General features: G+C 40.2%; 1 protein-coding gene across 1 annotated transcript in view; it reads left to right on the forward strand.

The window, feature by feature from the left end:
* Positions 1-2,432: 2,432 nt before the first annotated feature.
* Positions 2,433-16,528, forward strand: part of LOC144521690 (pleckstrin homology domain-containing family A member 5-like) — a 47,038-nt gene continuing 32,942 nt past the window's right edge. Inside the window, exons 1-3 of the mRNA XM_078256243.1 lie at positions 2,433-2,568; positions 2,680-2,756; positions 4,194-4,251. Coding sequence (XP_078112369.1) covers positions 2,477-2,568; positions 2,680-2,756; positions 4,194-4,251 — 227 coding nt within the window. The 5' untranslated portion in view covers positions 2,433-2,476. The remainder of the gene's footprint in view (positions 2,569-2,679; positions 2,757-4,193; positions 4,252-16,528) is intronic.

Raw genomic sequence — 16,528 nt, forward strand, 5'->3', positions numbered from 1 at the left:
AAAGTGAAGCAAAATGACGTGCTTTTGTCACGCTAATAGCTGTGACTTACCATGTGTCCAGAACACAATGCAACACAGCAGGCAACAAACAGGCACAGTGGTGTTGTATGGCTTGTCTTTGTATGATGTGAATGGCTGATGCTGCTGTTTCACAGAACAATGACAGAAGGCGGAGAGAGACCTAGGACCTAAAAGTAGAGTTGAAAGTGAACGTTTGCCTGTATGTATGCCAGCCTGTGGCACCATGCTAGGCTGGATTACCATCCAGGAAAAGTAGGCAACTGCCCCAAGACGTCAGAACTCTAGGGGCCACTAAACTGCAGACTTACTGTGTGTCATCTAGTTTGTGCTAATTTAATTGATAATTTGTTTTAAATTATGTTTCACTAACCACAAGCACAAAACCATCTGACATGATGCCTCAAGGGGGCTCTTGCTACCTGATCTTCAGGCACCATCTTTAAGAGGTACCCCATGCCAAAATATAGTTTTAAGACCTTCATTATTTCTGTTTTGTGCATACATATTCCTTTTTCTAAGTTTAGTTGGCATTTAACTTTATTAGATTGTAGAAAGTAGGGAAGGGAAATGGGGGAGAGAAAGATGCAACAAAGGTCTTTGGCCTGACTTGAATCAGGGAGGTTGCTGTTACATGGTCAGCATCTTAGCCACCTTAGCCACCAGTACTACCCATGTTGCAATGGCTGGATTTACCAGTTAGTTGCCCCCTATTGACCTGCATGATGTGTATTTTTTTGGGTTGCTTATAAAAAAAACATATGAGCAAAACATGGGGGGTTAATAGGCCCTTTTCACAGAAGACATTTTGACATATAGGAGGCACTGGTGTAAATAATACAGTGAATGATGGTTAAATGACTGATGAATGTAACTGCTTCTGTTTTTTGATGCCGTTTGAATTGAGCCATGGATTACAAATATGATGTTCGTCAATTTAAAAGATAATTTTTCAACTGAAGAAAGTCTCAGTTTGTCATAGTACCACTTAGTTTTGTGTGAAACTGCTCAGTGAACTACATCTCTCGTCTCACACAATTTACGTCACCTAGCTTGATGCTCAACTTGCTCGCTAGCTAGCTAGCTTAGCTTTAAAAAATAATTTGTCATTCACTACCATTCATATTTTTTCAGAGTAAAACGTGAATTATACTAGACGCATCCAAGGTGGCGCGCGCCATCGTGATGTCAAAATTACGTAATATCCTGCCGTCGCGCCCGATTTATGGCGCGCAAGCAGAGGTCGCGCACGGCTCTTTTTTTTCACCGGCGCGCGACAAAGCCGAAACGGGAGGCCTGAACGAGTTTGCCGACAACCGGATGCCAGGACTCTCACAGTGACTGCAAGTCCCTCTTGTAAACTTACTGGGTTAAGATGAGTTCTTTAATGGTGAATGAAAGGCTTGATCCCACCAAGCGGTGGTTTATGGGAGGAGTAGTTCCTTCGCTCTGAGATGACGATATGTACACAGTCTTGTACCTTTGACTTTTTTGGGATTTTCTGTTTGTTTTTTTACTCGAAATGATACGTTGTATGCTTATGAGTCACGTACCATCTGGTTAGCCTAAGGCATGGTCTAAAACTCTTTATATACGGATTTTTCCAGACGTCAATGGGAGAAATGAATGGGAAATTTACTTCCGGAACCCAAGGTGTCTCAGAGGAGGGGCGGGACTGTTGAGCATAGAGCTGCCAGTTCTGCCGTTGTTTACTTTTTTCTTCTTCTTCTAGTCAGTAGAAAGAGCAACGTCGGTAGCCTTTGCTCATTAGCGCCACCGCTGTTCAGGAGAAGACTGCAACAAGTGTCGCGACCACCAGCGCGGGTATAATAGTCACGGCGATCCCATGACGTCACAATTGTACGCGCCAGCTGGGCTGCGTCTAGTAAATAAAAGCCTTTAAGGTCCCATGCGGTCCACCGGAAGGGGAGGGTCTTTGCCTCTCTACAGGGGAGATAGCAGAAGGGGAGGGACATCTGTCAGGCTTTATCCCAGCAATGCGCATACTGGCTCACTGTAAACGACAATAACATTAACCATTGTTAATATTAATATAATATATAACAATATAATATAATTAATATTTTGCCCTGGCAGGTTAATCCTGCCCAGCCCCCATCGTTGTTCACTACTGAGAGGTGTCTTTGTTTGACAATACAATTGCAATGTGCATCCATACACAGCCATGCAAAAGGTAACAATAACACAGCCACAATCAAACAGCAGAGGAAAACAAGTTTTAAGGAAATTCCGATTGCGATTTTTATTTCTGTCAATGTACGTATTTAACATATCTGTCAATTAAATCATCTCCCAGACAAATGTAGGCCTACCTGTCTGCCCCATGGTCTGCCCAACCCCCTGGGCTCCTGCCCTAAGCTCCGCCGTTGCCAAGGTTTCCGTGTACGCGCTGCCTGCGAGAGCGGAGCCGCGCGATTGTCACACAGTATTGCCAGACATGGCGGCGGATCTACAACCCGAGTGGATTTCTTGTCTCCCTTCTTCCTGGAGTTATGGGGTTACTCGGGATGGACGCGTCTTCTTCATTAAGTAACTATCCCTTCAAAGAAAAACGGCTCAAGTAATTTCTTCTCATTTCTGATCCGGTCAAAGTCACTGTGTTTAACGTTATTAATTAACGCATTTCCCCTCTCTCTACAGCGAAGAAGCCAAGAGTACAACCTGGCTGCATCCAGTAAGTGGCGAGGCGGTAATAACCGGGCACAGAAAAACTCCAGGTAAGGTGTCACTTAACGGCTGTCAAGTTTCTCTGTTATGTTTAACGTCTCATGTCAGCCGTGTTGTTGGTGATCACATCCCCAAACCGATACGTCCCACTCTGGGAGAGAGAGAGACTGTGACATCCATGCTGTGTTTCTTAATGCACGAGTGGGTTTTTGGCGCTGGTGCTGTGAAAAGTGAGCCCTCTCATGCCCACCTCTGCCCTGCTCGTGCCACTTCCTCGTGAGCCTCAGCCTCTCTTTTCAGGTTGGTGGTCAGTCAAGTTGGCTCGTCAACAAGTAAAACGACGACTTTTACCAACAACCAACAGCATGTAAATTAATTTCGGAAGCATTTTATTTTATTTTGGATAAACCAACGGCTTCTGTTGGCCATTTAACCTGTCCGATATGTAACGTTAGCCTACACTTGATCGGTTAACAGAGACGGAGCCAGTTTGATAGACTACAGCAGCAACAGGAGCTAACGTTAGTAATGTTAGCTGTAAATCTACTAAAATAGCTTCCTCTACCCCACCAGTTCAAAAAGCTCTTGACCAATCTTAAACGCAGTGTGTTTCATGTAGCAAAGCTCCTTGCAATGCATCATAATGGTGACTTTACCTTGCGACGGACTTACTACGTACTGTAACAGCCTCCCCTTATAACCTCAGGTCTCTGCAGAGCTTTTCCACTAATGCTATTGAGTGGCTGCTGCATCTCAGTAGGGCTGCAACTCACGAATATTTCCTCGATTTATCATTTTAGTCTATAAAATGTCAAACATAGTGAAAAATGCCCATCAGAATGTCTGATATCCCAAAGTCAGAGCTGAAACAATTAGTTGATTAACCCATTAGTCATTGCAAGAAAATTAATCTGCAAACATTTTTTCCCAACTTTTTTTAATTTAAATTTTAACAACAAATGCCAAAGTGAACAAAGCATAGTTAAAACAGCATGTCAATCTGCAAACATCTTGATAATCGAGTAATGGTTCAAGTAATTGTTCAAGCAAAAATGGCAGATATTTCTTAGTTGTCAGTTTTGAGGATTTTCTGCTTTTATTTTTATTAGTGTTATGTGATATCAATTGAATATCTTTGGATTTTGAACTGCTGGTCAGACAAAACAAGCAATGTGAAGACATCACACTTTACTATTTTCTGCCATTTTAAAGACATTGAACTGATTGGTCAAAAAATAACTGACATATTAATTGGTAATGAAAATAAGAATAAATTGCAGCCCTAAAAGTGAAAAATCCATTTTCAAAATGGTTTTTAAAATGGACTAATAATCAATAGTCAATCATCTAATAGTTGCAGCATTGCATCTCAGCGTGTGAATTGACAGCTGGAAGTGCATAGCTCTAGTTAATTTGATACACACAACATCGGTTTGTTCCACCAGTTTGTGCTCACATGTTTTTGTCCACTTCTTGCTCCTTCACAGACCTACCCACTGGATGGGAAGAAGGATATACTTTTGAGGGCGCACGGTGCTTTATCAAGTGAGTTTAACACCCTCCCTTTACACGACACACCCCCATCTTAACCCCAGAACCTGCACACAATATCTGACCAGGTCATATGAATTCAAAACACTTCCCCTTTGCATATTGCCATGATTGCAGCATGCCCTAATTATAAACAGGAAATTATTTATCACCAGTTTTATCACTTGAATGAATGAAAAAGGGCTACTACTGAAAACATGCTGTGTATTAGAAGTAAATATTGCATGGCTGTACATTTGGAACCATTTCTGTACTGTAGAAGCCTATCGCAAAAGTTAATGATTACACGGGAACATTGTGCAAATACTAGATAGACATGGGCAAAGTGTGGTTGCTGTCTTCTTGTTAGCTCCTTTTATTTATTCAGACTTATCCTGCTCAGAGCTGAGCCTACTGTGAGAGTTGAGCCAAAGTGTAATGTGTTCTTGTTTTCTGACAGTTAATAATATGTCAAAAAACAGTTCTCATTGTTTGGGTTTATATGGTATGCTCACAATTTAAAATGACACTTGTGTTAAGTAGATGCTGGAACATATGTATGAGTTACATGCCAACCTACGGTATTACAGGAATTTTAGAAGATTTTTTATTTAAAGTCTCCCTCGATTGATTTTGTTTGAACATCATATCCACAGTATGCTCATTTGTTGGTGCTATATGGGCAGGAGGAAATGTGATATATCCTCTATGTCCCCTAAAACACTTTGATTTGTTTAGTTGTTGCCCCTTTCTTGAAGAGCAGGATCTACATGAATTAGGCTATGTTACAAAGTCCCTGAAATACAGTACATTTGACATTTTCCTCTCCCTCCTCCATGGTTGCCTGATGCATGCGACTGATCAAAAGAGATCACAAGCGCTGTCATTCAGTCAGCACTGTCCTCAGAATGTTTGAAATCCATGGATATGGCTTGAAATATTTTGTTTTGTATGTCCAAATGAAATACTACACTCACGCAGCAGTAATAGATGCTATGTGTTGCAGATGAAATTCTCTGTCAAAACTAGGGCTGTCAAACGATTACATTTTCTTAATCGCGATTAATCGTTGAATTTCTATAGTTAATCGCGATTAATCGCATGTTTTATCACATGATTAAAATTCTATTATTTTGCATTTTCAGAACAGTTTTTAAGTACATATTAACAATGGAAAGCCATTCTTACCAGTGTATCTTGATTGGGAATCAAATGAATGCAAAGAAAGTGACTTTATGAACTTGATTTTAAGATTTGTATGTGTTTATTATATATTTAATCTAGTCACACATTTGAACAAACAACTTTGAATGCACCACGAGGCTTTAAATTACCAGTTTCATTGAACGCACCGTCTGTGTTTTTCCGACAACGGCAGCTGCAGATTGTTACATCCCAGTGTTGAATCCTCTACAGTGAAATACAGTCACACTTTACACCGTTTAGCGTTAGCTGTCAGCATTGTAACCGTGTTTAATCCAGCTACTAGCTAGCGGTAGGCTAACGTTAGCTGCTGTCGAGTATAGTGTTAACTAGCGTCACGTGCAGCGATGTTTCTGTTGCCTGTAACGTCTGTTTCAGAGCATCAGAGAGAAGCGCAGACATATCAGTGGCACCGAAATCCGCGTTGCTATTCCTGCAGCAGCAGGATGTGTTACGAGGAAGTACGGCAAAATAGTAGCCTGTTAGGCTAAGTGAAAATAAATTAATAAATGGCGGCATGCGATTATTACGATTAAAAAAAATTAACGCATTATGCTCGGCCCTTAATCGCATCGCGATTAACGCGTTAATGCTGACAGCCCTAGTCAGTACACAAGAATGCCTCTGTATGATTGAAGACATTGCAATATACAAGCTACAAATTTAGTATATTATGCCTTATTATACTCACTGAATCCTCTCTCCGTCTTTGACTTCCTCATGAATTTGAGGAGCTTGGTGTGGCAGGTTGCCAGGCAGTCTGACTGAAAGGCAGTCATTTTATATTCCAGTATTTTATCACAGCTTCTCAGTGCAAAACAGACTTGGGGACTACATTCATTAGTTGTTCAAGTTACAAAGTAATCATGTTGTCCCCTAAACTGCACTCTAGTGCAAAAAAACATTGGTTTCTTGCATTAGCTACATTTTAGACAGCTTTTTCCTTTGAATTATATTGTTGTGTACTTAGAAGCTACAAATGGATGTGCAGCTTTGTTTTAGTCTAAACCCAGTTTGTGTCTCTTTTACAAATTACTTAGCTGTCAATAGAGGTCACTGTACTGTATGTGAAATCCAACATAAACCTGGTGTACACAGGTTGAACTGAGAATTAAGAGTGTAGACTGTAGTGATTAAGGCTACATATGGACAGTTCCTATCATTTCATGTTTTTCAAAACCTAAAGCTAATGTAATATTGTGTGATTACATACATTACAAATCTGACTTAGTCATCTTAATAGCGAAAAGGAAGCTTACTGATTTTCTGACAAATTAAATAAAGCAACCATGATGCACCACTGCTCAGTAAAGCCCATTTATTTGTTTGTCTGCAAAGAAGCAGGTGAATCTTTCAGTCAGGTTGAATCTTTCAGTCACCTCACCTGTAATACAAGCAAGTCAAATACTAAAACACAGCATTAAAGGAACTAACTGAAAGCTAAATTGTGAGCCCCAAATTTGAAGTGTACCTTACACATTGCCTGTATTAACAACGTTACATATAGTTCCTTTTGTAGGGGGCCTACAGAAAATACTAGCATACGACATGATGCACTGCCTGCTCAACTGATGCCAATTTTGTGGGTGAAATGCAGATGATTAGCCTACATGTGACCGAGGCTGCAATAGTCTGACTTGTTTGTTTTAGTGAGACACATTTTCCCAGGCTGCTTACTGGGACTGGCCCATGAGGCTCCTCATTGTTGTTTTACTTAACAGGTTAAAAGCTTTTAGAATTGTAGTTATGTGGTCACTGTTGTATATATTCGTGTCATTAAGCTGGTCAATTTAAGGCACAAGATCAATTTGTCTTTAGTAATGAAGATGTATCTAGATGTCCCTAAACTTAAGTAATTGGGCTATGTAAAACCATGCCTGTTAGTTTCATCATGACTCATTGTTTTGACATCAAGATTTGTTGACAAGTTTATGTGATAACTGTCTTGTGCAGTACTTGGGACATTTTGAGGCTTTATGTGAGGTTGCCAATAAAAGCCTCTGAAAACTGTCCAAAGCCATTAGCCTGATGACAGCTGAATAAGTCTATTCCTTATCTTTTACAGTAGGTTATCATTATTTTGTCATCAATATAGTATTGTTAAGCAATGCAAGTTTTGGGTTTTTGCATTTTTAATGTACATAAATAAGTCTCAACAAGTTTTCAGACTAATAAAGATAGAGACTGGATCATTGATTCATTTCCATGACTCAGGTCTGTTTTGAGCCTGTGAAAGGATCTGGCCCATTTACATGCTGACTGTGTATGTGGCCTGGCTGTTACCATCAGGTTACACAGTTTGAGCATCAAGGAGCAGATTGTGCTGACGTAGGCTGTTCTCTTTTGGGATTTGTTAGGGAGGATGGATGGTGCAGGTTGTTGGTGTGATGGTGTGGACAAGAGGCATGGCCCATCACACAATTTGATTATTCACTTTGGTTTTTTATGGTAGTTTTAGTGAATCAGTCATGGCTTACTGCTCTCCTCAGACTGAGCAGTCTCTTTTGAGTTGTTGGGTTGTTTGCAGGTGGCCCAATGCCAACACAGCTTTTTAGTTTGCGGAACTATGTGTCAGCTGGCCAATACTTGCTCTCCCACTAACAGAGAGTGAAGAATCTGCAAACTATTAGCCTGTTTATTTTATTCGCAAGAAGACATGTATAACTAAAGTCAGTGTGTTGTGACTGTTTTATTTTTGTAAGTCAGACAGGACTGCAAAGTGAAAACTGTGCCTACCAGTTAAAACCCTCAGTTTGATGCTACAGTTAAAACCCTCAGTTTCAATGCTGGTACCTATGCCCATCCCTAACACACACACACACACACACACACACACACACACACACTCACACTCACACTCACACACACTCTCTCTCTCTCACAATCACAATCAGCCGTCCTGCTGCTTTGGTCCTCCAAGAGCTGAGAAAATAATCCATCAGAATAATCAACACTTTCTCATTTAGACTAACCTGTCTGTAACTTTGTACCTTGTGTTGACAGTTTGGAGCTGGGAGACTTATCTCTTATTGAACTACACTGCTGTGCAAAGATTCGCAGCTGTGCGCTCTGATGCAGAAGATGTTATGCACATGGAAAAAACTATACAGTATGCTGCATAGGCTCTGTGAAACATACTGTATGAGTTAAGCCATTGGACATTTTATTTTCATAAATGTCTCTCTTATGGCTCTACTAGTAAATTCCACAGCCATCCAGAGTGCATTATCTGTTCAGTTTGTTTTTGTTTGTGATGTAAACAGCGTTTTGATGTGACGGTGCCATCTGGCAGATTTGTGTTTTCTGTTTTATTTATTTATGTAGCACATAATCCCACATTTTAACTTAAGCTTCATTTTGAAGAAGACGGAAGTGGGCAATTCAATCAGCATTTTGTCAAAATGTTTGTCTGGTACTGTCTGCTAATGAGGATTGTTGACCTGTGATGACCTCCCAGAAGTGTGTATTAGGATAAATGGGGTAAAGTCAGTTTGACTAGTGCAAAGGGCTTAATATTTTGGTCGGAGAGTGATGACCCTAATTACTAAATTGATTATACTTGTTGCCTCATGGATGCAGGGAGTGTTGACAGCAATTATGTTTTTATGAATGAACATTCTCTATTCTTGTCCTGGAAAAGGAGGGGAACTGCTGAAGTCAAGGCTAATTGCTGTAGGTTACACAATGAGATACAGTAGCTGACAACTGGTTTGGAAGGCTAATGAGTAAGTAATAATTACAGTAGTAGGCTCAAACGGCTGACCCTCACAGTGCTACAGACCAAGAGTCTGGCTGGCTTTATTTTTTCCCAGTTATTAATTTTTCATTTGTTAACATTTTTGCAGCGTCCTTTTAGGAATTAAAAAAATTAATTTGACGCTTCCGAGTGCTCATCAGTATAAAGTGCAACTTAAAATATGAATATTACACTAGTCTGCTCTGCAGCCAGCCAACACATTAGGCTGTTCACTTCTACAGCTGCAAATCACTCAGAACAGAGGAAAGCATGTCAATTGAAATTTGGTCAATTATGACAAAAATCTCCAATGCATCCTTGTTGAGCTGTTGGCTCATTTTGTGCTTTGAAGGCCCACACACTGACTGACTGACTGCACATTTAAAAGTAGGAGTATTGAATTACTCTTATGTGGATCAATATTTGGTTGTGGTAATTGTCTTAAACTGACTGACTTAAAGATGGATAATCAAATCCTTCTTTTGGATGACTGATTTTTTTATTGATAACCTATTAGAGTATCTGTTTGTCATAATGGCTGATGTGAAAAAAACGACCCAGAAGCCTTATTTCTTGTGACTAATATAGCATAATGGCTCACATAAAGGTTCTTGTTTAAAAGGCACTTTGACACTTTGAACCCAGACAAAAAGGATGATTATATGATGTTGCTGTCAGTTTACTCTAAAATCAGCACTACAGATACAGAGCAACAGCAATCATTTGAATATGATGTGTTTTGTGAGTCCAATATTCACTTTCTTTTAGCTCTGTTTTTGTTCTCCACCAACGAGATCGCTGAGAGTGAACCAAAACAGTAAACTTGAAAGATGCTTAAATGTTCCTTAGAGCTGAGGGGAACTACAGAGTCAGATGATAATTTTTTGTTGATTCATCACTACAAGCGACCCCTGTCACATAAAAAATTGTCATTTGATCTATTGCCATCTATCTATCTAAAAATATTGATAATAGCCACTTTAAAGAAACATTTTGGGTAATGCTTGTTGGTTATACATTTCAACAGTGAAACAGTTTGACTTCAAACCAACTGTAGCATAGTTAAAAAATACCCTACCGTTCAAAATACACTACACTTTCAATACTATATGGATAGTTTACTACTTGCATTCGAATAGTTCCAAGAAGTGTCACTTTTCATACCAGTATTTCTTTTCTTGCCTTGCTTCTTCTCTTTAATAGCTGCAGTTACAGACACTACAGACACTGACACTTCAGGGCATCAGTGAAATGAGGCATCTTATCAGACATCTGAAGAATGGATTAAACTTCATCATAGGGGATTTGTTATCGTTTTCATGAGTGACATCAGCTAAAGTGAGTAAAAATCCCCAATACTATGGGACAATCTGGGGAATCAGCTCACATTGATTCTCATTTCTGTCTATGTGGGTTTGCGGCGGCTTTATCTGTAGTTTTACCTGGAATACGATTTTAGAGTTGAGGTCTTGATCTTTCAGGGCAAACACGACGGGAGTCCCTGTGTGAACCTCCATAACACACAGTTATGACAGACTTTAAAGCCTCTTCCTTCTCTCCAGGGAATAACCTAAACTTCTATCTGTGAGCAAAGCCTTATATCCAAACTGATTATAAGTAACCCTGAGAATCCAGTCACAGTATTGAGAGTGTGAAAGAGGTGGACCAGTGTTTGGACTTGGAATGCAATTTAATGCAAGATAACGCTGTTTTTTGAATCCTTTAATAGGTGATCCCAATTTTGGCTTCCACATTAAGGCAAATTAAACTCGACCAGGTGAAATATTGACTTTACAGTTAGAGTGCCTGCTCTGGTGCATCAAATCAAGTGCTCCCAAGTGAAAAGATAGCTGTGACCAATCACAGGGGTTTGTTTCATCACGCTGTGATTAAGTGTTGTCTACTTCCAAAACATGATTGCAGCTGCAGTCCAGAGCACTGTCACTACATGGTTAACCTTCAGTGTAAGATGGGTGACAAATAAAATGAATAAACCTGAATAAATGAGTGGAGAAACATAACGAATGCAGATGCACAAGTGCACTGCATGGTACAATTAAGCAATTAGCATCCAATCATGCTCTATGGCATGTATAAACATGCTGAGCAGGCCTAGTTGATTCTGATTTTGTATCAAGATGGCAAGGGGAAAAGATCTAGGTGACTTTGAAAGGGGGTTCATTGTTGGGGCACGGATGGCAGGAGCTTCAGTCACGACTGCTCAACTGCCTAGTGTTTCAATAGGAACAGTGACTTAACTGATATCTGCATTTAGATCTATAGGAAAGGCACATTTGATGATCGTGATGCTCGTGCATTAGTGCAATATGTAAAGAAAAACAGAAGAGCAACTCTTCCTTAGGTGACTTAGAATGTCAAAGCAGGACGTGATCAGACTGTATGAGCAAGAACAGTCTGTTGACAATTACATAGAGAGGGATATTATAATAGGGTTGCCGTGCATAAACCCCTCATTATAAAGATGAATGCACATTTGAGAGCTGGGTGGTGCAAAAGTGGGCGAGTGCTTGTGTGGCATACACCAAGAGAACGGTACAGGCCTGAATGCCTGACCTCTACAGTAAGGGGATCTGGTGGCTTTGTTATGCTTTGGGGGAGCATTTTGCTGGCATTGTTTGGGTCCACTTAGAGGGAAGGGTCATTGCCAATCAATACAAAATTGTTCCCAGTGATCACCTTTATCTTATGATAATACATTTATATCCTGATTCTGGCGTATCAGAGCCCCTAAACTGTTTTGGTTTGGAATCTCCGGGGTTGTGTCGCAGTCTCAACGGCTGCAAACGGAGACCTTTGGTAAACCAACACTGACACCAATGTTATGCTGCCTGATTGGGTCATGACGTCTGGTTCTCGGAGACTAAGCTACTGACGTTACCATGGCAACTACCAGCAACGGGCGAAGTATACATGCTGCCTCCTGTTAACCCCCGGCACACGCATATATGAGAATGTTCATGACATATGCAGTATGGGCATGTTAGTTTAAACAGAGATAAGTTCTTCTACTGGAGCTAAAAACACGTGTGCACGGAGAGCCTTCTGGCTACTTTTGGATACTTGTGTCTGATTAGCTGACAGGTGTAAAATTGTATATTACGACTCAGGGCTGGGCGATATAGAGAAAATCAAATATCACAATATTCTTGACCAAATACCTCGATGACGATATTGTATGGTTGACTATTGGTGCTTTGACAAAATGTTATTTACACAATGAGATTTTTGATAAATAATCATCAGAAATGATTTAATGATTTAGTGGGTAAAGGTAAATAATAGAACAGCTAGAACAGTCTGGTAAGTTAAAAAATGACATCACTTTACTGTAATGCAGCCTGTAAAACCAGGAAAAGACACCACTTACCATATTACGATTTCCAAAATCTAAGACGATATCTAGTCTTGTATCACGATATTGATCTGACATCGATATATTGCCCAGCCCCATTACGACTCCTCAAGAATAGCTCTAATCAACAATTAAAACGTTAAACCACAATTGTAAATCAGTGTGCCTGGTATATTCTCTCAGGTCCAACTGTGGCTCCATCTATATACTATGTTGTGCGTGTGTTGTTTCATGTAAAAAACCCACATAAAATGTATGTACAATTCTATGCAAGATGCTAAATGCATCCAAAAACATGCACAAAAATATCATCATAATATTTTAATTGTATGGAATGGGTCAGCCATAGAAATCAAGTTTTAAGTCAGCATAAGCATCACATAGCTTCATAGAAATTTTGGGAGAAGCAGAAACTGACTATACTTTATATTTGTTATTGTCTAATAAAGCAGAAGCAGAACAATTTTTTTAGAGCCTGCTGTACTGTAGTAACCTATAGAGCAACAGCAACAACATTTAAGCGTCATACTATGTTACCAGTTAACTCCCACTGCTGAAACTAACCTCAAACCTAATTAACCTTATCCTGTGCAGGGTTGCTGGGGCAACGCTCACAAATGTTCTTTTTGCATTTTCTTTCAATTACATCAGTAGCAACAGTCCACTTTCACAAAGATGTCTCAGGCTCTGCCTTTCTCAGTGTGTGTTTTCTGGCTAGTAGCACCTTGAAATATTTCAAGAGAATCATTATAAAGGCAACAAGTAAAGCCAACTTTCTTTAATTTGTTTTGATTGAGCTACAACCTATCTTAGCATACATTGGGTGAGACAGTTCACCACTCTGCCAGCACAAAGACAGACGACCTTATTCGCACCTATGAGCAAATTAGTTGCCTGTGTGTCTTGTGTGTTGGAGGAAATTTGAGCGGCCATAGAAAATTCACACAAACACAAAGACAACATGCAAACTTCTATAAACAAACTTTAAAAGACAGTTCAAAATGACTTTTTGTCTTTGGGAAATAGTATTAGAAAAACATTGCACTCTGAGTGGTTGTCTCATTGAGTATAATGGATTCTCGATGAAATATCACTCCGCTTTTTTTCATGCCGATCTCTGCCTCTACCTAATACATTTTTATTATACATTGATTTAATGTAAAAAGTGTGAAGAATAATGTGTCTTCAGTATTGAATGAAATAATCCTGATGATCTTAACCATAATTGTGAAGCCCTTATGCAGCGGTATGTTTGAATGGAAGTGTTCGTTCCCATACACATGGCTAACATTAACAAATGACACACCAGGGACAATGCCTTATTCAAACTGCAAAGCTCTAAGAGTGTTTACTCACCCCCCTTGGCAGGGGGAGGCTCTGATGGCTGTGGCTGCTGACTCACTAACTCTGTCAGTGCTCTGCACTCATACAGCTTACTTGTGTGTGTGTGTGTGTGTGGATCTGGATCTGCTGTTCATCATCCTCGTCTCTAGCTCCATAACTCTCTGTTCTGAGGCTCGGTACTAATTGGGAGACAGACAGTCAACTACGCAGGCTTTGAGCTGCTCAGACTGCTCTCACGCGTTTCAGTCTCTGTGGGGTCTCTGCCATCTGGCTAGCACTGGAAGAAAAGTGTGTGTGTGTGTGTGTGTTTGCAGTTTGGATGCTCTGTGTGAACATATGTGTAAGAGATCCTCTGATGTCAGTGACTGCCCCAGGTGCTGATTAAGTGAATATCCACATCAAACCAAGTTATCCTCAGCTGTTGTTCATTGTATTCTTAGGTATAAGAATAGATATATTTTTTTTCAGTATAAGAAACTAATGGCGTTTTTCCATTACATGGTACCTGCTCGACTCGCCTCGACTCGACACGATACACTGTGCGTCCGTTTTCCATTGCATATTTTAGTACCGCCTCAGCATGGCTGGTCGTCTTATATGCCGGCTCGACACAAACACCAGCGCACAAGTATAAACATCAGGCCACTTGAGCTTGTTTTACAGTTCTGCGGAGGCTCCACGCAGAGCTTTCGCCGTAGCCTATGTAAGTGGCCTGATGTTTATACTTGTGCGTCGAGCTGGCATGTGTGTGTACGTAGGCTATGGCGAAAGCTCTGCCTGGAGCCTCCGCAGAACTGTAAAACAAGCGGCGCCGCAGTAAACTGCCGTGACCTAGCGCGACACACACACAGAACGTGGAAGGTGTGTTGTTGTTGCCACAGCCAGAAGACACATTTTGTTTCAAATGAAGCTGGAGGCAGCAAAAAAAAAACACAGCACGGCTGAACTATTTAAAAATGGCGGGTTTGTTCAGGACACCCCCGTCTGTCGCTTTCACGTCACCTTTTGGTATCGGCTCAGCTCGCTTGGAACCTCGACGGAGGTGGTACTAAAAAAAAGTACCTGTTAGCAGGTACCAGGTACTTTTTTTCGTAATGGAAAACCAAAAAAGGCGAGGCAAGTCGAGCAGGTACCATGTAATGGAAAAGCACCATAAGATTGCTGCTTTTAACACAAATCTCACAAACTTTCTTTAGTCATTTATATGCTGTCAGACTGCACACAAGCCTAAAAAATATGCACCTTCTCTCAAACTCTGTGCAATGATTAACACCCAGTTACTAAATCATATGTATGTTATCCCCAATGGTATGGGATATGTTGATTGAATGTAAGCCTACCTTTTGGGTTTAGTAGGGGAACATGCAGTCTACTTTAATTCTTTGGTCTTAAAGCCTCTTAGTTGTATGGTGTCTTTGATTTAATGCTGATAGAGCTGTTGAATTTGAGTAATCCCTGTAGTAATCTGCAATGAGCCATCCTTTGCTGATGTTGTGCCAGGTTGAATCTGGGGGCAGCTGCCTTCATGGTTGTTGGTTTGCTATTCCACACATTATTAGGTCTACTTCTGAGAACTTGGTATGCCAGCCTTGTTACAATTCTTTGAAAATGAATCAGATTCACAATTTATATTTAACTGCTTTGCTTTGCCAGCTGCTTATGTTTTATATTTTATCCATAAAGTTGAAAAGTAGAGAGGGATATGAAGTTGGGGAGGCACAAGTGAGAAAGTTTTTGCAGCATATGATCTTAAGCCATGTGTGAGGATCTAGTTTCCTGGTGGTTTTCTGCTCTCCTGATGTCAATTGTTCTAAATACCCATCCAGTCTGACTGAATGCGTTTAAAGGGCCTGTTGAAGTCAAACCTCACAGCCATTTTAGTGCTCATGATGAGATGCTGTAGAAGCAAAACGAGCTGATCAGTGCAGATGGAAAGCAACATGTTACCTCCGGCAAGGAGGTTATTTTTTTAATTTTAATTTTTTAATTTTTTTAATTTTAATTTTTAATTTTTCGGTTTGTTTGTGTGTTTGCCAGCAGGATTACAGAAAAAGTACTTGATTGACTCTTACACCTGAACACTACATGTTGCAGTTCTGTGTGAAAACTAGTTAGCAAGTGAGCACAGCAGTTTAAACAGGTAACTAAAAGTAATGAATAAATGGTAGAAATAAATAACTAAAAGTAATGACTAAAGTAAACTTTAAATAATTAGCTAAAAGTACAGAATACATGGTTGAAACATTCAGCTTCAAGTAGTAGTAGCCTATGCTAGTAGTGTTACAATTGCTGACCAAACCAACCTTAATATTGACAGTTCAATTGTATGTACAAATATTAATTTTTTTTAATATGATGAGTAGTGTTATACATTTGGAACATACACTGGGAATCGATCAGGGGTTATGTGAGTTCATCTGATACCCCTTTCACACCAATTGCTCAACCAGGGTGATACCCAGGTCACTAACTGATGGCAGAGCATATACCTACTCACGGTATCTTTTACATTCTCCCTCTGTTTCTCTTGTCTGTCTACCTCAGTCCAGTGGACAGTGCACGGCCCAGTTGTTTTCCAGATGGTCTGTGATGATTAGGGAGCTTTTGGAAGCCGTCGCTCTGCTCAAATGTACTAC

The sequence above is a fragment of the Sander vitreus genome, chromosome 8, assembly GCF_031162955.1.
Source record: "Sander vitreus isolate 19-12246 chromosome 8, sanVit1, whole genome shotgun sequence".
NCBI lineage: Eukaryota > Metazoa > Chordata > Actinopteri > Perciformes > Percidae > Sander > Sander vitreus.